The sequence below is a fragment of the Accipiter gentilis genome, chromosome 34, assembly GCF_929443795.1.
Source record: "Accipiter gentilis chromosome 34, bAccGen1.1, whole genome shotgun sequence".
Taxonomy (NCBI): domain Eukaryota; kingdom Metazoa; phylum Chordata; class Aves; order Accipitriformes; family Accipitridae; genus Astur; species Astur gentilis.
In genome coordinates, this window is record NC_064913.1 from 1,475,297 (window position 1) to 1,503,226 (window position 27,930).

The 27,930-nt window shown below is 39.9% G+C and overlaps 2 protein-coding genes across 16 annotated transcripts in view; both read right to left on the reverse strand.

Annotated features, from left to right (window-relative positions):
* LLPH (LLP homolog, long-term synaptic facilitation factor) overlaps positions 1–27,930 on the reverse strand; it is a 556,390-nt gene that overhangs the window by 174,016 nt on the left and 354,444 nt on the right. The window lies entirely within an intron of this gene.
* GRIP1 (glutamate receptor interacting protein 1) overlaps positions 1–27,930 on the reverse strand; it is a 335,051-nt gene that overhangs the window by 100,890 nt on the left and 206,231 nt on the right. For 14 of the 15 annotated variants that reach the window (XM_049792219.1, XM_049792224.1, XM_049792222.1 and 11 more), the window contains exon 2: positions 8,788–8,868. The exons of the other annotated variant lie outside the window; for it this stretch is intronic. In XM_049792219.1, coding sequence (XP_049648176.1) covers positions 8,788–8,868 — 81 coding nt within the window. The remainder of the gene's footprint in view (positions 1–8,787; positions 8,869–27,930) is intronic. 15 annotated transcript variants of the gene reach the window in all.

Sequence of the window (27,930 nt, forward strand, 5' to 3'; positions counted from 1 at the left end):
CAAGGATGCTTTCCCTTGGCGGAGTTCAGAGAGCATGCCGAAGCTGTGCAGGAAAAGAACCGGGAGACGGGACCGTCAGCCTCGGGAGCTGCACTGATTGATGCCTCCCAGCCCATTTTTGGGTGCCATCGGGAAACCCTGCGGCACCACGGTGACAAGGCAGGCGGTGGGGACTGCTGCTTCCAACTAACGAATGGCCAACGGAGTACCTGCAACACGCTGCAAGCGCAATGGCTGAATACAGAACGGTTTGCTCAAAACTGCCATCTCCGCCCCAAGATGCATGTGTGCGAGGGCTAAATAGTTGAGACGGGTTTTTTAATGATGTTATAGATACTACATGGGGTTTCATCTTCATCATACTACCTATAGCTAAACTGATTTTGCTGGGAAAAACTGCAGTTGGAATAATTTAATACATTTGATTTTGAAGGGCTGAAGTTTGATAAAATTATGTGCAACTAAATCCAAATATCCATAAATGAAGGTGTTTGGTACCATCAGCAACAAATCCTGCTATTGGCTGTGCCCATAATCAACTTTTATATAGAAGTGAAAATAGTTAAAAGGTATTTAAATTTCAGACCTCATATCAGTTGGATATTTGAAAAAGTGCATGTTCCTCATGTACAGTATTGCCTTGAATGCATTTTCTTCCTCATTTATGGTGAAAAGAATGAAATTAGATTGTTCTCTATTCTAATCCTTTTCAGTATTGAAAAGCACTAGCATGGTAGCAGATTTGTAAAGAAAATGTATAAATAAACCATCAGCAATCTCATTTAGGTAAGAACTCAGTAGACTCAGTAGACTATGAGAGCTAAACTTCTTTGGGGTTTATCTGTGTATGAAACATGTTTACATGAATGCGATATATGAAATCCTTCCAACAAAGTTATTTTGGTGGAAGGGAGGAAGGATAAGGAAGAAATCTAACTTCTTTCAATTTTAAATATGTGAAACCAAATTCAGGAATTTCCAGTGTTGATGAGAAGTAAAAGACATGTAGCTCTGCAGATGCTTCACAGACCGTTTGATAAACCTCTAGCAGGTTAAACAAACACACAGGGAAGACTGTAAATGGTACAGCAACTGCAGCCTCTCATTAAACATGAAAATCAGCAAATGACTTTGCAGATATAATAAACACCTCAAGTACAGAAAAGCTTACTAGCCTGTGATCTGCATCACACAGGTCAAAAAACTTGCTTCTGCTAGGAAATCACCCCAAACAGTTACCATAATAACTGGGACTGCAGAGGTTATTGCTAATGGATTTCTAAATGCTAAAAGTCTTTTCAGTGGCAAGTCTGAGCATTCTGTGCTGATTTTACAAAGTACACAGTAAAAGTAAGTGTCTATGAGACAAATGCAAATTGAGGGGGAAAAAGCGCTTTTGTACACCATACTTCAACTTCCTAACTGGCCTTTACTGAGAGATATATATTATTTTCAGGTTTTATTTCTGCAATGAATTCTTCTTTCCACAACTATGAAGAAGGTAGGGGATGATTTTGTGACAGGTTTCCTCTGGCAAATCACGCTTTTAATCTGCAAAACTAGTTAGCCAGTGAAGAGTATTGAATATTTTGGTAGGGAATGAAGGATTAGAGCAAGACAGCACAGCATCTGTGCTATCAGAGCGCTTATGAAATCTGAGAGAAGCTGAAGTCAAAGGTAAGGCAGGTTTCTTTTGATGAGGCTGGAAAAGGTGACTGAGGTCTGCACAAGTTAAGCGACGCTGCTTGAGAAGGTGGCTGCCCTGTAGCAAATGATGCAAAGGGGACTGCTGAAGTTAGCAGCACTCCGTCAAAAAATAATGGGATCGTTTACATCTTCTGCGGTTTTACTTGACACAGGAGTCTGAAGGAATTGGACCATGTTAACTGCAAGCATGAGAACAGCTATTTTTGAACAACCGCTGTCTTGCCAATGCCATATTAATCACAGAGGAAAACAAAACTGGCTCTGGAGGTGTGTTTGCACATAGGTAAACATCTCCCCACCGGGGATGGATCATCTGTCTGTCGCATTTGTCAGTAACTGTGAACCTGGCTCAGATGGTAACAGTTGAGCTACAGCAAGAATAACCTGGGAGCTGTCTTCCCCTCCTAAGTGTCACTTAATGAAATTTGTATCCTTGGATCACATCAGAAGTCTTTAATTTTTTTTTTTAATCCATGTGCATTTTTTTCCGATTTCTCCTGTCTCTCTGTATTACTTTCTAGATCTCTCCCTTATTTCTGAGATTCTCTTGTAAAAGAAACATAATGCACTCTATCAATTCTTGTATCATACTATGCTGTACAGACCTTTTCCTCATTTAAACTGTAGCACAGCGCACACAAATGTTAAATTCAGCTAATACAATTTTATACTGGCCACTCAAGCACATTGTAACTGGATTGCATGTTCTGTCTCTAACTCTAATCTATACTGGATCCTGGAATTACACATATATTTTAACTCTCAACTATTTTCTTATTTCTTCACAACCTTCGCTTGTTTTCCTATAGCACTATATTCTTGTTTTCAGGATTAAACAGACATTTCTGTGTGCTACAACACACCCCCCCCCCCCCCCAATCATAGCAAAGAAAGTAGAATGGTCTTTAAAATTCTTCAGCTTCCAGCTGACCTACATTTGAGTTTGTTAGTAGTGGGCAGTAGACAAACCCCTCAGGAAAGCCACATTTGGTGTAGCCTGAGACAGAATATGAACATTTGCTGCACAGCAGGCTGTGGGTCAGGGAGGGGAAAAAAAGGCATACTTTTGTGGTGTTGTAAACAGCTAAATAGCACCTGTACGTGTTCAGAGCCAAGGATCAGAAGAAAACTGCCTTACTGCTTTCTACTGACATATACATTGTGTACTTAAATATTTCAGAGCCTGAAAATTCCCAGGACATTAATTATAGTTTTTATTACAATATTTCACGACAATTTAGTATTTCATGACTTCTCCTAGGAATATTTTGTCCTAAGCAATTACAGAGGACACGACATCATACAGTAATTATCTTTTCAGTATCAGCTCTGTAAATATTATCCTTGCAAGGCATTTTAAGGTTCTTTGATTTGCATGTGCTCCCTTCTAGCTCAGTAGTTCAAAATTCAGCTTACCTTAAAAATGTTTGTTTAACATTTCATTTTTGCAATAAAATTCTTTTACCAAACGCCCCAAAAACAAGGCTGAAAAACTGCTAATAACAGCAATACCAGAGCTTGAGCCACTGCAGAGGATGCGCTCAGGGCTGTACATTCACTCTGTGTTTTCCCTCCAGTTTGATGGCTAGCCCTGTTTTTGAGATCAAACACTGCGCTGAAATAGGAAACCTGTATTTTAGCATGCTTCAAAGAATCAGGTAGTGTGGAAAGAAAGTGCAGTATTCATGCATGTACAAAGGAACTGAAAAATCTGGTCACTTTAATTTCAAACTTCAAAGTCTTGACAATTTTCCTTCAGAGTAAAGTGACCTATTTTAACAACTGACCTGTTAGTACATCCCTGCAACTGCACACAAAACTTGCAAACAACAAATAATGAAAAAAAAATTATTAGAGAGAAACACAGGCTCTATGATGGTGTAGAAAATGTCAAGGGAATGATTTATAACATCGCGGTTTGGTCCTTCCTCCTCTTCTCCATTAAGGGTTGCAATGCCCTCTCACCATAAATACGGACAATTTGCCTATTCAGAAAACCAGGTGTCACTGTGGAGCAGAAGGGGGCTGGAATGAGATTTGGGAAGGCATAACGGCTCCGTGGGTCCCAGGGGCCGGCACAGCTGGAGCACAAGGGTTATGCGGGAGGTGAAACAACAGTGGATCAGAGACAACACGATGAGGGACAACACTTCACGGACCTTTTGCTAGCTGCGTTCAGCAGGGCAGAAGGGAGGCAGCTGTGTTATTCTTCCATCCCCCAGAAAAGGAAATTTCCTCTGTTTGAGGAAATATTCCCACTATGTCCCTCGTTATTTGGCACCGGTTCTTTGAACAAGAATTTACTTAGGAGAGAGACAGCTACATGACTGCAATCCTTCTAGCTAAACTAAATCTCTGAATTCACAGATGATTCAAATAGCTGTCTCAGACTACGGTTTGCATTGTAGATCTTTGAGCCCCTGACCACTTCAAGCAATAAAACTTCCTATTTCTATAAGTCTCCCATAGTGCAGATGTCTGAGTCAGTAGATTCAAGAAGTATAAAGTACGGATTTTTTTAAATTTAATGTCAAATAGATTGGGTACAAATTAGCTTTTCCCCTAAAAAAACAGACTTTCAACCCAACTAAAACTATTTGCAGAATTTAACTGAAACTTACTAATGGCTTCAGCCAACAAAAATAAAACATTGAGAAGATGAAACGTTTCAGCTCTTCAAAAACTGTGGGGTTTTTGACTATTTATTTTAAATTTTTTTTAAAATAATGGTAACTTTTAAGACTCAATAAAAAGCACATACAGAATTGGACTAAAACCAAAATTATGTTGCAGATTTTATGAACCATTTTAATCAGCCTCAAATTTATGGTGTCTCTTTTTGTTTCATGGAGGAATTATTTTTATGCTTGCGTCAGGTTATTTCGTTCCCCTATACCCCCTCAATTTTCAGTGAGTGAATTGAAAACAGACAAATAAATAAACAATTTGCACAGCATTAGTGTTGACATGTTGTTAAGACAGATAAGAGGGCATTGTATTTTAGTCTGGAAAGCGTGGGAGCAGCTATTCAGCCTGTCCATATTCAGGACAGTACTGAGAACATGCTTATCTTTAAGCATATGGTAAAGCCTCCTTGATTTCCAAGTGCCTCTTTAACAGCGACATCGGCTCTCGACAAGGCATCAGTACCGCTGGAATATTTGATGCCCTTTTTAAAGCTCTCGCAGGAATAAGCAACCCCAGGAACGACACCGTTGACTCAAGTGCTGTTGACCTAACGCCTCCCCTCGGCCCCGCACTGCTGCGGACCCTCGGCGAGCCGGGAGGAGATCTCAGCCCAGGAACTCAGTCGGAACTACAGCTGCCTAAGCCCAGGGATTCGAGAGGTTAGCCAACAAGTGACTATCAAATACTTTGGGGTTAAATGACAGATGTTTTTAACTGCCTCTGTGATTCTGAGGGAAGGGTCTTACCTCTGAATTTTGAAACACGTTGCTTTCATTCGCGTGCCTAAGTACTAGTCCGACAGTGACAGCTTCCCGAATGGGGCACAGCACACACCCTGTTGGCTTCTGTACCCGACTACATGGGCAGAGCAGCAATAAGGTTTCATTATATGCTAGTTGACAGCCTAAATTTAAAGGTTCAGAGGAGAAAAAACTCTTTGTTTCTTACTTTGCAGGCTCTGCTTGTCATGCTGGCATTAGTTCAAGCCTCACTTTTACATTAAGAAATTCTGACTGTGACGCTAAATAATGTTTCAAACAATCACATATATATAACTATAACTAAACACCTACACATCTGCAAAAATAAGCCCAAGTTTCAAACTGCAATTATATTAATGCATATAATTTGAATTAACTATAATTTCAGCAATTCTGTAAATCCCTTTGAAAGGATCTGTTGCTTGTTGATTTTGCACCATGTGAAGACGTGATAAATATGACATGTAGTCTCATCACATGAATAACGCATTCTGCATCTTAAGCAAGCAAGCTCTGCTCCAGAGAGATGCTTAATCCATTCCCTGCTTCTGGGGATGAAAGGAATTAAACTCAGTGCACTGATCTCACAGTATGTGCTCATTTGACTTTAATTATAAAATGATTATTTCAGTGTTTTTTTCCTGTAAAATAAACCAAGCCTGAGCTCCGTGTAACCTCTATAGAACTATATTACTTCTCTGTGTCTTCAGTCTTTGCTCATCAATACTGCACATTCAATACAGTTTCACATGGAAGGATAAAAACCTCTTGGGGTTTACAGTCGGTATAGTAGTTTTGGGCCTCACAGCAACAAAAGCTCCCCTTTTTGACATGTGGCCAAAGGAAAGAGCACTCGGAATCCTTAAAAGTGAATTCAAATGTCATGAGAAGGAACTTTCACCAGGCACAGGGAGATGACACGATCCCACACTGCACTGGAAGATTTACATCACGCATCCTGGATATATATATTTTCGCTAGTATTTTTTCCACAGACTGCTCAAATCTGTGCAAAGCTCAGTATAAGATCATTTACGTTGCTAAAACCCAAAAGTTTTCTCTTGGCTGATTCAACGGCCAGAGCATTCCTTGGGAATAAGACTTCTGCTGTCCATGTCTCAGGAATGACAGAACATCAAGTGGATTAGACAGCTATACTGTCAAAGGCACTGCCATGCTTCAAGCTTGAAAAAACAGCACTACAGGAATGTGATGTTTTATCAGGCATACCATCTGGGAGGAACAGAAATTAACGTTTTCCATGCAGTCTATGCTCTCCATGTAAGGATTACTGACACTAACTCCAGCTGACGTGTCTCCATCCACATTTACAAGAATTTACCAGATTCATTGCATCATACCTTCCAATTAAAAAGCTATTTGGAGATGACCTACATACTGCCAGAATCACAATCCTGCCCCCCAGCAAAAGCGGCTGTACTACTTCTGGTCTCAAACTAGTTAATGCTACTAGTACATCTCCTACTACCAAGCCAAGCTGGCTAGCTGGGATTCTTCCGCATCTGTGTCAAGACAAACCCATAATATGGATGAACTGCCCACAGACAAGCAAGAATAGATGCTATTTACAAGGTGCTAGCTTACATGTGAAATGTGGGGTCGAATTTTCTCAGTGTCCAAGTGATACGAATGTCTACAGGTTATTTTCAGAAACTTCAGTCAACTACAAAATGTTCAAGTTACTTCTCAAAATAGTACTTAGTTTTACAAAGTTATTTATGTACCTAAACCCACAACATCCGCTGTGCTAGAATATAAATTTGTCAGGGCATGAATAAGATTTAATTTTTTTTTTAATATCCAACCAGCTCAATCTCATTTGTCCTTTGGGCCTCCTAAAGGTCTAGAAATGCACCAATGCATTAAGATAAATGTCTTCACTATATAGCTGAAGAACATACATAAGCTTAGATTAGTTTTTTCAGAACACCTGAAATGAAACAGAGTACATCTCATCAAACACTTGTCAGTATTACCTTTCTGAACAAACTGTATGCAGAGCACATGGGAAAGATTTATCTGCAGTGCTCTCAAAAACTCCAGAATATACAGCAAATTTTTAAAAAATTCAAAATAAATGGTCATTAGTCATGAATTCAACAATTGAAATCCTAATCTTATCAAATGCTCTAAAGAAAAATCACACCAATTCAATTTTCATGAAACCTTCTCTTTAAAGAACACAAATGAAAATCGTTAAGAGTTCTCAAAATGTCATGTGAAACCATGAACTTCAGTCTGTGTTTGGACATTAGCATAAGTGTTTTATAAATACCCTAACCACACCATATATGGCAATTACTAAGTTCACAGTGAAAAAAAATTCAGAAGATTTAAAAAATAAAAAAAAAGTAGATACTTAGTACATTAAATATTAGTGACTTATGAGCTAAAGCAGTACCTGAAAAGGTACCTGTATAGAGGTCTTAATTCACTCTGTAGAACAATGAATCTTGATTTGTATTGACTTGGATAAAAAAAAACTGGTTGGTGTTTGTATAATTACAGATTTTCTCATAACAATAACTGCACACGGTGGACACTGTAGTCGTGCCATTTCACAATGGTTACGATCTTCATGATTCTACCATAAAAATAACAATCTGTAAATCCCTAGGATGTTTTCAACAGACAAAAATGTTCATTATGAACAACAGTAAATCATCCAGCTCGCGCGCTCTCACACATACAAACAGGCACACAAAGCCTACATAAAACCTGTAATTCGGCCCTTCAGAAATGCTACATCTACTGGGATGAGATCTGAGCCTGGCAGTGGGAAAGGTCTGAGCTCCATCCCCTGTATCCATAGCCTCCCTGTAGATGGTGGGACTTTGTACAACAAGGCCAGAGAGTGCAGAGAATATTAACATTAGCCATTAGAAGGTGGGTGACATGACCTTACAGTTTCTGGTTTCTATTGCAATACATCTTCCCTTCAAGTCAGAGGTTATCGTGCTTGAGGTGAGAATGGCAACATCAGTTATTCCGCCTGTGCACAACCTTTGTCAGTGTTCATTTGTTTTCATTATACTTGAGGTGAAAATCCCCTTAGATTGCTGCATAGTATATGTAAAACTTGCTTTTCACAGGCATATTTTGCAGACTCGTTTGAAGTAATTAAGAGACACACAGGTTCGAATATCACTATTTTAACCATTGATCTAGTCGTCCAGCTTTTGGTGATGTGATGACAGAAAAGACAAGGATGGGCATAAATCACGTGAAAATGAGAACTCTGACGTAGTGTTGCTCTGCTAGATTTCTGAGCCTGTCCAGTCGGCAGTGGAAAATACAAGCTCCCTGTACCATCGAAGCCAGATATCACAGAACAGGTTTCACGGGGCCTGAAAATAGGCGAGCCTCTGATGAAAAGGTTGTGATCGATGTCTGAAATGGGCTGCAAAAGATAGAGACACAGGGATGTTCTTCATAGCAAAAGCTCGAGGTGACCTGCAGAACTCCTTACAGCTCCCCTGGAGCCCTCCTTATAAAGTTGCTTGGTAGTAACTGTAATTCATTTGCTTTTTATAACTAGTTGAGTTTTGATTAGTATTACCTTGCTGTTCACAAACAAGTTAGGTGTTATAAAAAGCAAAGCAAATCTTACCTGGAATACTCTGTCTCCTCACAGACAGTGCTCCATCAGGTGCCTTTGCCTGGTTTGCAGACTTTGTGTAAGGACTCTCATCTAAACAGAAACAAGCAACACTTCCAGTTACTGTTAAATATAATGTTAAAAACAATATAATTTTTACCCAAATACTGTGTGAACTAGCAATGCAGAGCACAAGAGCTGCTGTGAGCTGGATGAGGATGGGTATTTCTGGCTGCTGCCTCAATGCTCAATGTCATGTTTAGACTCGAAGACAAAGGCTCTGAATAGCAGAGCTGAAAAGGATGGGATAAAACTCAAATTGGACATAATGCTTAGCTGATAACAGGCTTGATACACAAAGGCCTTTTCGGTTTTAACAGAATCATAGAAATTTCCTTTTTCTCATGTTAAAAAGCTTCACGTGTCAAAGACTTGAGTGTGAAAGGTACCATCCCTGTCCAGGAGTGAAAGGCTTCCAGAAGCTTTTGAATATCCCGGCTGTAAAGATGCACTCCTTTTCCTTTGTGATCTGTCAGTGGGTGGTTCCTTTTCTGTCGTAACGATTGATTGGGGGAAAAAAATATTAGAGAGCTGTTGCCAAATAGGCCAGGCACATTTATGCCTGAAGAACGGCACCGTAACAGTCTGTGTCTAAATAGGAGGCTACATAGAACACCTACTGATCAACCTCAGAGCATACAAGACCACTAATGGTGGGACAAGCAGATGAGTCATCAATTAAAGGCAGCATTAGGCAGAAAGTGAGTCATTCCTACACCTTTCTTAAGAGTAGAACGACAGTAGGGAAAAAATCAACTACATCGTAGCTTTTAAAAGGACAAGCTATATGCTCAGGAACGAAATGTGAATAAAAGAGAAGAAATAACAATATGCGTTTTATCATTTCAAACAAAAGAAAGGAATCAGAAGGAATTAGGTTTCTGTCTTGCTTGTCCTTTAATCAGGTGCTCAAACACTTTAAAGTATTATCAAATCCTTTTATTTGCATATTTTCCTTCATGTTGCAAAGGACTGATGCATTTACAGCATGTGCATGAATACATGCTTAAAAACAGATCAGTGAGTAAAAGAATCAAAGACTATGTTATCTGGTATAGCATCCTCAGATCAAGTAGAACCATATAAACATTTTTTGGAGCATCAGTTTTTCTTTTCAGCTGACACTCTTGACATTATAAGCCTTGCTTTGTTGATTACACTATTTACGTCTTGCAAAGTCTCAAACTCCTTTAGAAATCTGCATCAAAGACAGCAGTCCATTTTTTATACAAGTGAGATAAGGGTTTGGTCAGCATAATGTAATTTAAAACCAGATCTCAGAAAGAAGTGACTAGAAGAGTTGGTTGGCTTTTAAAACCAGAACCTCTGCAATGAACTCTGCTACTGTTAGGTCGATGCAGTAACAAAAAACCTAAATGAATTAAATAAAAAAGAAAGAAAAAGGCAAAATATTGTTTTATAGCCATGCACCTTGATGAAAATGCAGCAAGTAATGAAGAGCAGATATTGGTAAAATACCTCAACAGCCAGTATAATTGTTTTTTCTACAGTAAAATGAACTCCCATTGCTTTAGGACTACATTGTTACAAGGATAACGATAACAGGTTCGACTATACTGTATGTTAATACAAACTCCAAGAAAATAAAGTCATCAGCTACAGGAAATACAAAAGCATGAAAAAATATAAACATTGATCCAGCTACACAATTTAAGGTAGACATGTAAAGCTTTATTATTCCATTTGAGGGAAGTGGAAAAGCTAATATTGCATATGCAGAAGAGACATCCCCTCATTAAAGAAAAAAATTAAAATTAGAGTGAACTAGAGCTGCTGAAGGAAGTAGGATTATCTTTTTCTTTCAGTGAACAGGCACTGCTGAGCTCAAACTCAAGACAAGGCTCTCTGAACAGCCTTGCTAACTCATATCAATACCAAAAATATAGAGCTCATCAGTAACATGTGGCTTATATATCCCATCCATTATTACTTATTTGCAGGTGCTGAATGTGACAGCAGATAGCGACACACACATTTTTTCTGTTAAAAAGCAGGCAGGAAACATAATACAATTTCTCAGGAACCAATGCATGGTGATGACTTTTGGGCCCTATCTGAATGTGTGCCCTACCTATGAAAAAAATCTATCAATTTATAGAACAAAACAGTCCTCTCCTACTCAGACTTAATACATACGAATTCTTTTCATCAGATCAGAGAGAGGGCAAAAAAGGAAAGAGGAATTTCTACAACCAGAGCTTTTTCACTGAATCTCTCTCACTGAGCAAATGAGTAAATAAGCTACAGCCTATTGCTGGAATAGGATTTTCCCAATATTGCACTGTGCTGGGAGTACCCGCCATTATCCTAAGTTCAGAATAAAGGACAAGCCTGCAAATCTTTCTGGTTAACAGCACCAATGAGGGCAGAGGAGTTAAAACTACTTACTAGGGAACCTGAGCCAAAAAACTAGTATTTTCCACACAACAACTAACAAATACTAAAGGTAATAAAGACTGCATATGTGAGTAAGCTAGTAACGTAATTTAAGCATATTAATGTTGAAGATTTCCCAGGTATTTCTATAGTTTAGGTACAGTAGTCATCCAATTGTGTTAGATTTCTTAATCTGTCTACAGACATTCACAGCAAAAAAACCCCCAAAAAACAAAGGCCCCAAAAGTTGCTTCATAAACTTTTGAACCCCTATTAATGCAAAACATGCCCAATTAATTATTGGAAAATAACAACGAGCCATTGTATCATCCGTGGATTGGGAAGCTGTTCCCAGGACAGGAAGGAATTTTCTTTCAATGCCCATTTAACAGTAAAATCACACTGCAACATAACTAGAAATCAGTGTAAAGGATTCCCAGAAGCAAAGGAAAACAAATATAACCAACTGGAGAAAGAATACTAACAGCCTTATTGAGATGCTTGAGACAGAAAAGTAATATAAAGAGCAGACAGATGCAGAAATAGATGTCATCCTAAAGAACGGAGTAACTAGAGAGACAAGGAAGCCCTCATAGCCCTGAAATGTCAGACACCGTTCATGCTGTCAGAAAGGGAAAAATCTGTTTGTATGTATTAGTGAAGTTGTATGTATGGCCACAAGAATTTATTATCAAATGATAATTTGTTGATGTCCCCATCCGCTCTATAGTTAGCAGGGAGGGTCTTAAAACATGCAAAAATGTCTCACGATAGCAGTACTAGAGGGATTTGCCCGAGTGTTTTGCATTACCAGCTTCCTCCTCTAAAGCACAGATAGACTTTGTGGAGATGAGACCCAACCCAGCAAGCCAACACCCTGAAAAAGCAAACGGGTATGAAGCATTCCCCCCTGAAATGGGAGACAGTAACTCAAAACTAGGTAAAGCTGCGACATATTTAAGAAGCCACACGTACAAAGCAGAAGGAGAAAGAGGCTCGATTCAGCAGCATAAATCTCACCTAGCTACACCCCTAATACTAACATAACCCAACCATCAGCAGGGAGCAAGCCATCGTCTGCGAAGAATTCACAGGCCAAACCGTGTCGTCCCTGAGCACGGAAACGCCTTCACCTGGAACGCAGACACGCAGCCGCGAACCCTGCGCACGGTGCGCAGCTCCTGCCCGCTTCTGCGGGAACCGCTTCTGCGGGAACCGCGCCGCAGGCGGCCGCGCTCCCGCAGCCGGACCGGCGTAGCTCTGCGCGTACACTCTTGGAGCCGCAGCCGTTGCATCACTGTTCTTTTTTTTCTTTCTTCTAATTTCATCTGGGTAAGAGATTAGACAGCCCATGGTAATTAATTTCTAGGAAGTCAGTAGGTCACATTGAGGTGGCCGCTATGCCGGCAGATCTCTTTGTTCAGTGACCACAGGAAACAAACCCTCTCATGCTTTTATCAGGTGGGGGTCGTTTCCCCCCCAAATCATACTTGCACGTTGTTTGTGGTTGCCAACGTGCAGTAGTGAACAAGATGCCCCCTGTGTTAATTCACCTCCTTCCTGGCAGAACACAGCAATAATCTCAGAGGGAACATCTTGCAGATTACCGAGATTCTTAACCAGCAAAGCAAAATGATCTTCCCATTTTCTTTTCCTTGTCCTCACAAAAGCAACAGCCCCAAATACGGGTAACGGTAGCTCACGTATCCTTTCAGAGCTCTGCACACAATTCTTCTAATTAAAGACAGCAAGGATAATGATCAAGAGGACAAGCAAGTAGTCCTACTGCTTACAGCTATTACTGTAGGCTTATTGCCTTCAGCTATTGACTGTGAGGCAGACAGACAGCTTTTTGCACTTTCCTGCCTATTTTTAACCTGGTGGCATCTCTATCCTGTAACAGAATGATTCATTCTTTGAGTGAGTGACCATGCTGTGTCCCATTTATATCGTTCTGCGTTGCTCTTACTATACAGGGGGGGCACCTCTGCCCACAGCTAAGGGCTCTATGCACTGTAACAAACCAACAATAATGTAACTCTACCAAGATTACACACCGGACAACGTCTACAGATACGTATGTATTTAACGTGCTTGGTACTGTGCTAGCAAAATGACCATATGAAATCTTCAGATATTTGCTGTATTCAGTTTAATATCCTTTGAAGGATACCAACTGGGGACACATAAGGGGGAATAAAATGAAAGTCTAAAGATATTTCCTCAACAGTCAAGCCTAGGCATTCAACGGTTTGGGTGTTTTATGGCCGCTGAACCATTTGCGTGTCTCTCGAGGTGGCTATGAAAGCTATTGACACAAGGACGTTGTTTACAGATGTTGTAAAGGCTAAGAGCGCGCTCTCCTTCAAGTTTTCACGACGGGTTAGAGGATGTTTCCTTCACTGCTCCTGCCGCACGTCCAGGAGGTAACTACTGAACCAGTAAATGTGTCCAAACCCTGTGGAGCACCAGGTGGTCCCAGAAGGCGACTAAACACAACCGTGTCCTGTCGGATACGAAGGGGAAGCCTCTTCCCACCCCACTGGGAACAGCTACTGAACAGCTCAGCGGCTGCCGCTTTGGCCCTCCTACACGGAGAGCAAACGTTCATGTGTTGTGGCTTACACCATTTGGGATAGCACGCACCTCAGACTGGTGGAGAATCACATACCTGTACAGAGACAGAGGATGACAACAAAACAAGTTGTGAAGAGAATGATGAGAGCTAAGAGAAGAACATCCCCAAGGTTAGTTTCTCAAAAATCCAAAGCACCAGGGTCACAGTTATTACTTCAGGCATTCCTAGATCTGTAATATCCCATTCACAGAAATTTGCCACTCTTTAACTTTATAATGATGAATATTTTTCACTAAAAGCAACAGATTTTTATGAATCCTGCCAGTACAGCACAAAATACCATAGGTTCTCATACTCCCTACATCTGACATTTATCCTGAATTTTATCTTTAAATGGCTTAAAGCTCAGCATTATCTAAAAGCATCATTTTTGGCACAGTATCACACCAGTGACAGTTGGTAAATTCTGGGCTACAACATTCTTGGTTATCCCCGCAGCTTGCAGCTGGAGGCTTTCACAGATAAAAATAAGCATGTATCCACTGATGTTTATGGTTTACAGAAGCTCTGAAGATGAGGAACGCTTACACAGAGTCTCAGTACAACTTTTAGTACCATTCCTGCAGCAACTTACTCTCTTCTAAACTCAGACCTTTCTGTTAAATATCTTCCATTGTGTAAGAAAGCTAAAATATTTACTGGAGCAGTGACTTGAACCCTGGTCTTGCATTCATAGATGGCTACCATTAGTCCCAGCTACAAACGACTCCCAGTACTACAAACTCCCAGCTACACAATCATTCAGTCTCGCTCGGTTGCTCTGATCAATGTTTTAGGTATGTCATACAAAATAAAACAGATTAAAGCGATCTCCTCTCCAATCAGTTCCAAGCCCTGCGCCAGATCAGGCAGAAGAGGGAATGTGAACTCAAGATCCCCTGTGTACCCCTGTGAGCAGCCCAGCCACTACGAAGTCATCAGGACCACTCTAGAAAAATGCCCCTGCTCCCACGTAAGCTCATCTCCTCAATTTCAGTTCTTTGTTTCTCGTAAAAATGCATAAACGTTTTCTCTGAACTGTTACAAATTCTGGAAAATGTAATTTTCAGGTTGACCTACAACAATAGGAAGAGAAAAAAAAATACCGAGAAGGGAGTTGAAGCTTGGTTATCACACTACCCCACAGCTTCCAGCTGAGAGAACTCCTGTTAAAGACAGTGGACAAATCTTTCTCTCTGAACTCAAAGACCAAATAAATCTGAATGAGAACTGACTAAATAACTGAATATTTATGCAATACCTCGACCAATGTAACCAGTAACAGTCACAATCAGTAAAAAAATACCAACACAACTTAACCGAACCTATAACAGCTATTACAGTTATAACAGCTGTAAATGAATCACAGCAAGAATACTTCTACCCAGATCTTTTTTTTTTTCTTTTAAATAACTAAAGCTTATAAAGTAAGTGGAAGTTCTAAAACTCTGTTAAGTTTTACAACTGAATTATTGAATACACTTGAATCAATAAACCACATTGAAATTTGCTGGGAAGCAGCAAATAGTGGGAATCTTACTTTGGCTGCTGATGGGAGATTTGGCACAAACGTTTTTAGCCTGGTGTAACTTTTATCCTTAGTAACTATTATTGACAACAATAATGGAAAAATATCTCAGAGAATGTATTTTTCCTGGGAAAGGAGGATGTTTTTAAAAGACTTGCTTTTAAGTAATGCAAAAGTCTAGAGAAAAATTAACATCCTGGAACATTCATGGTTACCACAGTGCCACCACAGCTGTGTCAGAGCGTAATGGACGATAAACAGTTGAAAAAAAGAGACAAATTGGCTAAGTTCTTTCAGCAGATGTACAATGTACAGATTTTGAATGTATATGCTTCATGAAACAACAAAATGCCAACAATTTGCTTTGCCCATATGCTAACCCTTTCAGACTTGTTATGGGAACTCCAACCATGAAAGAAAGCACTAATTTCTCCTACTGGTGCAGAAGACTAACAATTTTTTGAGTTCCTTTCAGAGCTATGGCTTCAATCACTTCCAATAAGACTTCATTTTTGAAATGGCAATGCTGCTGTTCAAAGTAATGCTTAGAAATATCTAAAATTTCTTAAGAGCTGCATGTAAAGCAGTCATTAATGAACTAGGCTCCAAGTAGGAAAAACATCAATGTAATTAATCTTAATCTTTTCTTATCAAACTCTGTGCTCAGTGCTCTCCAGCAGCCTTTATTAAGAAAATACAGGGTTTCAAATGCTTCCATAAGTAACATTTGTTGGTGTGTGTGACATAGAAGAATTATGAGAATGAAGAGTTAGAATAGCTCCTTTGGTAATTTTCTTTCCCATATTTAGCAGACGTATCCTCTGGTTTTCTTAAGAAACTTAATTTTAACAGTTATAGCACCCAATGAATAACTCTGTTGTCTCTCTAAAGTGAAAATTTATTCAATTTTATTATACTTTATGTAAATTTAATTCTCTTTTTTTCTGAATTATATGGTTACTTATTACAGTAGGAGCTCAGTTTTAATCTAGAAGCAAGAAAAGTAGGGTACTGTAATTATGCATAACTGTGGATCCATTTCCTACGGATATTTACAATACCTCAGCAAGCTCGACCATTTGGAAAATGATCTGAATATCCTCCAAGTTTGCTTGTCCAAAGTTAATTTCCTAAGTCTGTGCTTAGGCACCTGAATGGAATGCTTGGCTTCCTAAATGGCTAAATACGCTGACCTCCTCCCAAAGCTATTTTGCTCAGGAAAATGCAGAATATTCCAAGATCATCTAAAACATGCAGGATCTGCAGAAAGCTGAAAACATGTCTCGAGAGATATTAGCATATGGCAAAATTCACTTCAGTGGATTATCTAATAAAGAAGTAATCCTATTTAAATAATACCCCAACCACAAACTACTTCAAATCTGATAAATATGGGGGGTTTTTTGTTTATACAGCATTAAGCATTTGTTAAGGGATTAAACTTGAATGCCATAAACCAGAATCATACTGAATCATAATTTTAGGATTCAAAGTGAGTTTCACTCTGTTGTCTTGAGCTGCTGTTTATTGTTTCTGGAAATAATACAAGCATCACATAAGTGAAATGTGTGAGGCTTAACCAGAGCAGCTAGAAACTGAAGAAGCTGGGACAGTGACAAAGCTCAAAGAAACTGAGGATGTAAACTGTTTTCCTCTGTGAGACGGTTTGGAATTTTTCTGTACATACAACTTCTGCTGAAATCTTATTCTAGGGGATGGGGCTATAAAACTTTTCCTTTAAAAGGAAATTCCTAAGTGACACAGATGTCACTGACAGGAAACATTTCCAGATACTCAGGCTACAGTTTTTGTTCTGAATACCCATGGTTTGTTAAGAGTTGCACCCTGGTCCACAGGGAGGTTTCGTTGTCCTCCCTGCGTGTGCTAGGAACACCACATGGCTCTGCTGTACTGCTGCACGCTGGCATTGTGTGAAGGGGCCATATGTAAGCTTTGGGGAAAAAAAATATTGAAAACTGTTTTCTTTCTTAAGTTCTAATAATTAAGAGATTCAATTACATTGTTTAACACTGGTAAATGCTAAATCATCATCCCCCAAGAATATTTGAGCAGAGGAACACCACTGTCAAGAAGATGATAAAAGTTCCAACGAGGCTCCTGGAGAAGGGAGTTGAGCAGAGGAGTGAGACCTGAGCCAAGGCAGCGGCCCAGGGCCAGAAAACCAGATGGCACTAACACTACACCTCATGGAAGAAGACTTTTATGAATAGATACTTGATTTAAAAATACATCAGTGACCTAAATATTACCTTTTATTCTCTACCCTTGGTTCAGCCGCCCCTTTCAGATCAGATCTGCTGGGCTGGGAAGACAGCGATGGATTAGGTGAAAAGGGGCCAAGCCATATCCCGTGGCTCCCGGACCATGCCCTCAAGATAAGCCACCGTGCTCCTGACTGCCATGGCTGCCCACCACCATGCCTCCTTGGGGCAAAAGGCAATTGCCTTCCTGGCAGGCAGCATTTCACCGTATAGTAACAAAAGACAACATGTGGTATGGTCTGCTATTACATTTGTGGTTAAAATGCAAGAGGAGAAATATATACTGGTCATCTGAGCTGTGCATATCCTGCATGGCACCTCCACCGGACCAGCGAATCTTAACTGAAACTTTCTTGCGCAACAACTGTTCCTGCGCTTTCTCAGCCCAACCTTGGTGGAGGTTTTCCCTGCAGTCTGACTGCTTGAAAATTAAAAGTAGAAATGATGTTTGAAACTGCTGTTAGATTCTTTTAAAGCTTTCTGATTTTTCCAATTGGGGGAAATAAAATTATATATTCCCCCTTCCTGTCCCTATGTGTATATATATATACATACAAATAATGATCTTCTAAGAGTATTCACGAGGAAGACACCTACCACCTTCTACCTGTGCAGACTGTAACACAAAGCAGATCAGGAACACCTGCCCAGGCTGCTGGCTTTACAGTTGACAAGGATTGGGGGAAGAGAGGATGTCAACTAGGAACTTCTCAGCCACATGGCAGGGAAAGCAGAAGCTAGTTGCATGTATGCTGGGGGAAGGCAATGATAAAGGTTAATAGCTGAGACAGTGAGACTGTCAAGTTGCATAACAACTAAGTAAAGTATGTTAAACTGTTCGGAAAACAGGAGTTTGATTTGCTTCAGGAAACATAAGAATAAGCAAAGTCACAATGCTACATTCAAAGACAAGAAGTTAAGAATGATAATTTTTTCATGAGGTTAGCTATCCAGCCTCCATTCCAGTGCTGTACTAATGCTATTTGCAGTAAACTATATCATGTATTTTTCAGCCTACTTGTGTCTGTAAGTGTCTCTAGTGATGACATCTCCATCACTTTCCTTTGGAGACTGTGCCACAGGATGCATCAGATCTCACAGCTGGAAAATAGTCCCCTCCATCAGTCTACAAGTTTCTTTCCTTGCTTTAACTGTCATTCTATTACTCCTAATAACATTCTTCCCCTCTTCAGAAGGTCTTATAAAAAAGTCTCTCTCACGTACTGTTCATTCCAGAAATCACACAGATTACTGTGCTTACTGCTTTAGGCTAGGATCCTACCACTACTTCTTACTGGGCATGACTTACCACAAGGACTGGCTGATCTTGTCCCTGAAGCACAGTGTACATGCTGACTGGGATATCCACTTGGTGAAGAATCCATCTTTAAACCCAATCTTTAAACCCAAAATTTGCACAAGTGTAACTCTGGTGTGGACAACATTAAGAGTAAAGCATACTTTTGCATCTCAGTAATATGTTGTATAAATTGACAGCATTATAGTTATCCTTTTTAATCCCACTAACAAGCTTTATTTGATTCATAAAATAATTCTAACATTGCCACTAGGAGCTACATAAACATTATACCAGTACCAGCGTATTTATATTGGCACACCAGTAGGCTTGCCCCACTTATTTATAGTCCAAATGACGCACATTAGTCCAAATTGGCACAGCTCAGGCTTAGTGAAAAACTGATCTTTCAAAATGCATTTCTTTCAGGAGTCAGGCTATAAACCTGGCACCTTTCTCGTGCCCTTGTGAAATACTCTCCCTACCTTCAGCCCCTACCCTGGAGGAGTTTAGTCTATATGTCCACAAAGACTGTGCCATAACTTTGACTAAGTTCAGCTGTCAGCAAAACTTCACTGTTCTTGGAAGCTGTGACAAGTTTGAACACAGTGCAGAGTAAGAGTCTTTTTAAATAAAGTGCTGTGTGCTTTTAGGAGTGGGAACAAAGCACAGGAACAAAAGAGATGTCAAGTTGACAAAACAACATATACATATTTGTTCTACTTAAAGCTCACATAAAGCCTAGGCCACCTTCTGTGCTCCAGACAGCATCTATCCATGCACCCGGCTCTTTACGGCAAGCTTTTTAACCTGTCAAATACTCTTTATTTGCTAGTGCCTCCCGAGTCCTGTTTAATCTCAAAGCTTATTTAGGGCAAGCAGTTCATTGTCCGCAGTATTCCTCAAATTCTGTAACATGGTAATTATTAGAACTGCTTGCCCACATCTTTGCCTGCATGCAACTTAGCCCATGTCTGAGTCAGCTTTTTGTAATCCTATGGAAAATACAATAAAGAAACAGATACAGATGGATGTGTGACATACATGAAAAATTATACCCCCATAACCTTCAAAAAGGCAGGCAAATGATTTTTAATCTTTCCATGTGCCAATCCCCCAAGCTTTTTAACCAGGTCTCCTTCTCCTTTAGGAATTCACAGCTGCACATTTATAACATCTTTGGCTCCGAAGCACCTAGAAACAACGACAGCATCAACCAATCACCTACCACAACTGCAGGAAGAATAAACATGGATTTCATTTTTTCATAGTGTAAAAACTCTACTTAAACTTTTTGTCCTAACGCTCTAGTAATAGTGAGGTAGTTATTAAATCTTTCTCTGTATTACCAGTGTATTGCCAGATCCATCATAACACTCTGTGTGTGTGCATGTGCGTGCATGCACATGTGCTTAATTTTAATGATCGGTTTATTCGATTCGTAAAATAATTTCAAAACAGACAGCAGAAAGTAATTAAAAGTAACAGGAGATCTCACACATTAAAAATAGCTCGAGCCAACCTGACACAGTACCAGCTAAAGGACTCTGCAGAAACAAGGCATTAAGGCAGAAGCTCAAACAAACCGTCCAGACTTGCCACGTTCTGAAGGTCAAGCAAGCCCCAGTTTTGGCAGAACAACAGCATGATGAATGCCAGAGTCCAGATCACTCTATCATGGCCAGTCTGTGCCCTGTCCAGGTTTTTATAATGAAGGACTGAGGGAAACCAAGCTGATTCTAGGAACCAGAATAGAATACAGGCAATTAATAAGACACAATGTATAAGACTTCAGACCCAAGCAAGTGCTAAATATATTAACATCTGCACACTATGCAGCCAATGAAATACATCTGTAACAGGCTCATGAAAAGAGAAAGTTAAGCCAAATAGGCCACACCATTATTTCACAAAGACGCTACACTCTTTGTTATCTGAAGTCTCTAAAAGGAAAGCCTGGTGCAGAATACAGTACACGTGAATGTAAACTGCCATTGGGAAGGAAGGGAGAAACATTTAAGATAAGAAATGACAGAAAATATTAAAACTGCAATTCCTACACAGGAACAGAGCAAAATGCTTTCAACTACTTGCTGTAGCTTTGAAATCCAGATGACAACAATATCTTATTAACCATGTCAGGAAACAACTGTATAGGCAGCATCAACACGCCTATCAAACAGAAGACACAACTGCAGGCACAGCTGGAATTTTATTGACCAAATCAACAAAAAAACAGAGGACAGGACCTATATCAATAACTGGGGCAAGATGTCTGATAGATGACAGCAGAGGTTTGATCTTTAAGGTATTTCAAGAAATAACTGGTATTTTAAAAAAATGCCAATGATGCCAAGCTATGATTTCCGTACTGCAGAAAGCAAGCTCTTAGCTGCACAGAAGAGTTGAACATGCTCAATAAGACTGCAAGAACTGCAAAGCCACTGAGACCTGTAAGAATTGCTGGTTAAGGCAGTGGCTTTTAACCTGATGTCTGTCAAGCCCTGAAGGATCACAGTCTACTGTGCCACATCTCTTGAAAGGTCCCTAAATAATAATAAAAAAAAAAAAAATAAAAAAAAGGGCACCTTTATACTGCAATCTAATTATGGAACATATCTATCAAGGTGTGCAACACCACTAAGTATCTAAACAAAGAAGAATGAAGCCATTAAGACTAACAGTCACAGTCAGCTGTCCCAGGCTGCCCCAAGAGGCTGAAAAAAGCAAGTTTCTGCACTCCACAGCCAACACAGTCTGCCTTCCAGGTCTTACAAAGGATTGAAGATATGCATTGGTTTGGGCTGGCTAGAAGTGTAAAAGCTTCTGAAAACATTTCCTAACAGGAGTTAGGACAACAACCACTGACTGCAGAACAAGTATTGTTACCTCCGTTGATGGACAGTGTGTGTTTGATGTGCTTTCACCTTCCCTGGTGCATCCTTTGAGAAAAGAGAGTGGGGAGGAGGTGCAGTCCTCTGGAGGAAGGGAGCCTTGCTTCCACTAAAGAATCACTGGTGAAGGTGCTGCACGAGCACTGAACAGAAGGAGGACCTCCCGGGGACCCGAGAACCCCTTGCAGAGTTCGCAATAAATAAATAAATAGAACCTGTTTGGTCCAAAAGTCTTGCTGGAGGTAGGGGGGGAGGCTGCTTACTATAAGTTAAAGGTCTAGGCAGATTTACTTTAAAAAATAACCTGGGTTCCCATCAGTCACTTTGAAAACTAAAAACATTAAAACACACCAAAAGAGGTCTTCCAGCAGAAAGAACTGCCTTTCACTACACATAATACAGGACTCACTTAAATTATTCTTTGTGAGGCTTATAAAACATCTTGCTAACACTTCCCCCTTGTCTCCTATACTCCACAAAAATCCCATTACTATTCCTGTCTTCTTGCCTTTAGAGAATAAATAATAATAAGCTCGTTGTCTATGAGGTTTATGGGTGTTCAAAGTTGTCAGTCACCTGCCATTTCCATGCAAAGCATAAACCCAAGCAGATTTGTCCTTGAAGGAGTTGTAGGGCAGCTGAGCTGGTAGTATTGACCCTAGGCTTTCTGAACCCATACCGTCTCAGAGCTTATCATAAAAATGTTCCTCTTTCTGTCAAAAGAGGCTGGCACTGAACAGCTCTGTGAAAGCAGCTCCCATGCCTCATACTCCTGTGTAAGGTCAGACTACAGGCAAGGGATGCTTAATAACAGCTCTGCTTTTGCATGTTCCACAGCAGCATTCATTCTACCTCTTCCTTGTGTCCACACTCCTTCCCTTCGTAGGGGCACTACATTTTAAAAGCATATGCAGAACAGAAGTAATAAAAAAGATGAGTGTGACAGACAACATAACAGAAAATAAATATATGCAATGCATAGGATGCTGCGTGTCAGATAAGGAAGGGGAGAGAAGAGGAAAACAAAACTAGATCAGGTTGCAGAAGGAAAAGAAAGGAAGGAACAGTATGGAGAGATGAATGGGAAGAGACTAATCCCACTTCTCAACTGCTTCTCAATCCCCTCCCAAGTTCGTTAACAAGCTCTATTTCCTTTGCTAATTAGACAGTAGAACTGAAGCACCCTGACTTGAAATCACACAGAAATTAGAAGTCCTCAGCTTTGAGTTGCTACTCCTAATAGCAAAAGGCCAAATTAGAAAACACTGGAGAAGCGGATTTGGCAAGAGACACCAAGACACCAGTATCACAGCAGGAATTAATGCTTTGCTGCTTTCCCTTCCCAAGCTGTCTCCTCTGCTTCTGGGCTAACGCTCCTCCCTGTGAGAAGCAAATGAATAAGGGAGCTAGCGAGAGCTGTATATATCTTCTATCACCATCGCCAGCTCAAAGAACTTCAGTGGAAGCTGAAAACAAAGGATGAAGTTCAGGAAACAAAACCCTCAACACTTTTTCAACCATGCAGGAATTTTTGGTTCCAATACTTTGTTTAATATTCCGCTTAGCAGAGGAACACAGATAACAATGAAAGTGTTACTGCTAGCATTATACGGATGGAATAAAACTATAGAAGTGTCAATGACAACCTAAAGACAAAACAGAGGGAACATAAATCTCGGCACATAAATTATTTCTTTAACCACCACTGTTTTGTACAATTTTTCCTTTCTAGCATGATTTTTTTCAGGGACCGGATTAGCCTCAGGATTGCTCCCATCACTTCTAGTGTAAAATAAAAGTCTATTGAGACTTATATGTAAAAAGTTAATTAAAAATTGAATAAAATGACAATAGAGATCAAACAATGTCTATTCCCCAAGTTCATGCCAAGATCCATATACATGTAACGTTTCATACAAGGTAAATTATCTCATGATGTTTTCAATAAAAATGATGATGAAGAATAAAATGTTCCCATTATCCTTTCCCAATAGATTTATTCAAAGTAAATCAGAAGTTAAAACAAGTAAGTTAAACACAAAAGGATTACTCTAATCATTGACAATGCCAGGATAGTATCTTCAGTTCAGTCAGATTGGCTACTATACCAATAGTAAAAGCAATATTTTTCTTTGAGCCCCTGCTCTGAAAAGTATGCCAATTTAAGGGATCATTTGTGCCTACTAAAACCCAACCAAAAGGCAGTGGGATTTTAAAGTTAGCAGGATGCTTTAGATTCAAACATGGGTTGGATGCTCTCCTGATTTGGGGTGCTTTCCTGAAGCAGGATTACATGCCCTGGTCTTGCAGATATTCAGGCACATGCATGGCTTTTTGCTCTCTAAGTTCATTGTGAAAATCAAGACATGTACTCACCATTAATACGTTTTTCTGTGGGGCTATGTCATATCGTGTTTTATGTAAGCAGAAGTATGCAAAAATCCATCACAAATCATAGCCCGCCATTTCTAAACACATTTCTAAAACCTGGAACCTAATATTAAGTTTTAAATGCAGCTATGACAAAACAGGCCACTATTGTAGTGTGTTCCCACTGAATACACTGGCAAATTGCAGTGCGCATGGCTGTGTGTAAGTCTGACACACAATTTCTACGTAAGAATCAAAAAATGGATACTGAAAGTCATACATTCATCATTTTAGTCTCTTTTAAAATGAATACTGTAACATTTATTCTCATAAAGCTCATAAAAATAAATACTCCCAACATAGAGATTTATGATACAAAACAATACCAATTTCAGAATAACAGCACTTTTATACAGAAAGGCCATGAAAGCTTATCCAGCATTTTGGTATAAACACACAATCTATTTTGAAAACCCCAGATGTGTGGGCTACCATTTCTTTCTTCAAAGATTTTATCTGATGCGTGCTCATACACACTTTAAAATAGACCAAGGTCTATTAAAGTACATCAAAGTCCTGAAAGAGAAGCGGCTGCAATCCATTCATGCATATAGACAGTGAGCTATGGACAAATACCACCATTGTAGTGGCTTTCCACTTAAAACCCCCTAACTTTATTTCATTAATTTCCCTTCTCTGCCCTAATTTACTCTAACATATAAAGACTTCCTAACCATTTATGCTTTCTTTGCCATTAATCTCCAGTCTCACATGAATTTTAACCTTTTCGAGTGTGCTATGGAAAACAATGAATTTGCGAGCTGATAAATGATAAAGTAGTGCGCATTCGTAAAGGTGTAGGTGCTGATTTGACTGAGTCCTTTTTGAAATCTCAGCTAAATGAACAGAGAAGAGCCATGGATTATAATTACAGGTCCCCTGGACAATCTTAGTGAATCATCGTTTCTTCATGTTGCTATTTTAGCTTGCCAAAAAAACCCCAATCCTGGTAGTTTTCTAGCTCCCTACAAGACTTATAATATCCCTAGCCCATTGTAATTTTTTACTCCCCTACCAATTCAAGTCAGTACACTGAAAATCCTCAGGACACCCCACAGAGTATAGTACTTTACACCTAACAGTGACACTGGCAAAGATCAAGGATGGAGAAAGAAATTTTAATTTAGCTGACAGGTTCAGCAGGCAGGTATTTGGCAGATGTGACACATTACCCATATCTGTGCTCCTATTTCTACCACCTCCAGCCTTTTACCGATTAATTTAGGCTGATCGTCCAAACCCATGAAGCACCATGGAGTAAGGCACAGCAGTCAACCCATCCACAAGATAGGATGATTAGCACTTAGAATGCAACTCTGTGAACCTCTATCATTATTTTAATGACACTTTATGTGCTAATTTTAAATATAACAGCTGCTTCTCTCAAGTTCTAGCTACAGGATTTTGCTAAAGATCACCTTTAACATTACAATCCAAATTCAATGAGATCATACATAAACAGAAAACATTCATATTAGCTATTCAGTCAACAGTAAGATTTGTGGGTTTGGGGATTTGGCTTTTTTAAAACATTCTATATGAACTGTCTAAAATCAGGAAATAAATTGTGGTATCAATACTGGCATAAAAGCCAAATCAACATGAAACCAAAGCATTTCAATAATAAAGAAGTCTATAGAGCTATGCTGACAGTTCACATTCACATTTTTCCCTAGGAAAGGACTACACAGTTAATTCTAGTTATGAGACACTACACTTAAAAATTAAGCAATAAGTCCCTGGGTAAAATACATCTTCACTTTAGCGGGCCTCAGAAACACCCCCAAAATAGCATATCATCTGACCTGTCACTAGAGTTTTACAAGACAGTAATTATTCTCTTCTTTTCTTTCTTCAACAACATTCTACAAGGAAAACAGTGTGATTCTATAAATACATTTTTAAATTTGAGTTTATCAACTGTTTCTCAAGTAATCTGAGTTTATCAAGAACTTATCAAGGGAAAGCTACTCTGGAGAAATTAAATCTTATGCGGAGATCTTCGTGAAGTGCAACCTACGATCATTTCTAGCTCTTGCAGGAACAAGTTAATCTAGGTTCAATTCTCCACAGCCTGATGACCGGCACTGGCCTGGCTCTGCCTGTCACGGAGCATTTCCCCACTGTCAGACACGGCTGCTAGGATCAGTCAGCGAGAAGGAGAAATGATCCTGCAGGCAATTACATGTGTCCTCCCAGAAGGGCTTCAAACAGGAGAGAGATCTTGAACTACACTAAAAGAGAAGACCCCGTGCAGAACAAAGTACAGCTATGTAGTGACCCATGTTTCATCTGGACTGCTGCATTTGATGCTATTTGGAGATTATGGGTTTTTTTAACATGTGCAGCCACATAAACCCATGCAAGAGACCAAGCTTCTGGCTTACTGGGACTAAAATTGTAACTGCCACCCAGAAACACTGTTTTTCCCCCACAGCATGCGACATCACCCTCCCCAGCCCCACAGCAGGCACATTTTCTCTTACAGATATCTGAAACATTCACTAAAACAGGCAGAAATTTTCAAGGCTGTGGGAGCAAGTTGAGAATCTGCAAGCAGATTATTTCTGCTGCTAAGAATGCAGAAACAATGTTTTCTGCTGCTAAGCAATGTTTTTAGGAAAAACAAATTGTATTTTTAAACTTTCCTGCTAAAGCCACCAGAGATAACTATGTCTCTGACTTCCTCTGGTCTCTTCAAATATGCTTCTTATTAGCCTGCCTTCATCTCTGGCATCTAGCTACCACCTCTTTGCAGGATCGAGAGCATGAAGGAGGGAGGGAGACTGCTCCTATTCCTCGGGCTGGCTTTTGAATGCAGCTCCCCAGCTAACCATGCTGACCACAATGCACAGTAGACCAACAAAGTCATAAAATCCAATTTTAGTAACTTGCTGTAAAGTAACTTTCTACAAGATCATATTCATAGATCTGCATTACTAGCTCTTTCTTTAATTGGACCAGCTATGTCTATAGTACTTCTCTTCATCTACCACAACCTTCCCAGCAAGCACCACACACAAGTCTAGCCTCCACCCAGACCCAGAGAACTGGTGCATATGCCAGTGTGCAAGCTGGCTACAAATTTAGAAATTTGGCCAATAGCAGAGGTCACCTTTGACAGCAAAACTATCTACCATAAACATTTTGGCTATACTGATGTGGCCCTGCCAGGAGAGGCCATGAACATCACAGCAAGCACTATACTTCATGCTGCTCATCGGCTCTGCGATTCGGGCAGGGGAGGACCTGAGCCAAGGTCCCCTGGATGTGGGACCAAGAGTTTGGTGGGTAGGAAAAGGAGGAAAAACATGATTGCATTGTCTTCAGACAAGAAGACTTCGCTTCTCAGGTCATCCAAGGCCAGGCCCTGTCCTTGACCTGGGGTAAAGTGGAGAAGGGAAGGTGCTAGGAGATGACTTGTGGTGTTGGAGTCAATCTGCTAATTTCTCTATTGGCTTTTTACAAAACTATTAAGTTTAAAGCTTCTACTTGTTTTGACTGTGGGGACCAAATAAATGTTTCCATGGCTAATTGAAAAAAGAGGTCTGAGGTTTACCTGGAATAATTACAACAAAACCCCCCAAACGAAATAAAACCAAAAAGCCTGCAGCTACTCACACTGTTACAGACAGGCTCTTCCTGCTTTC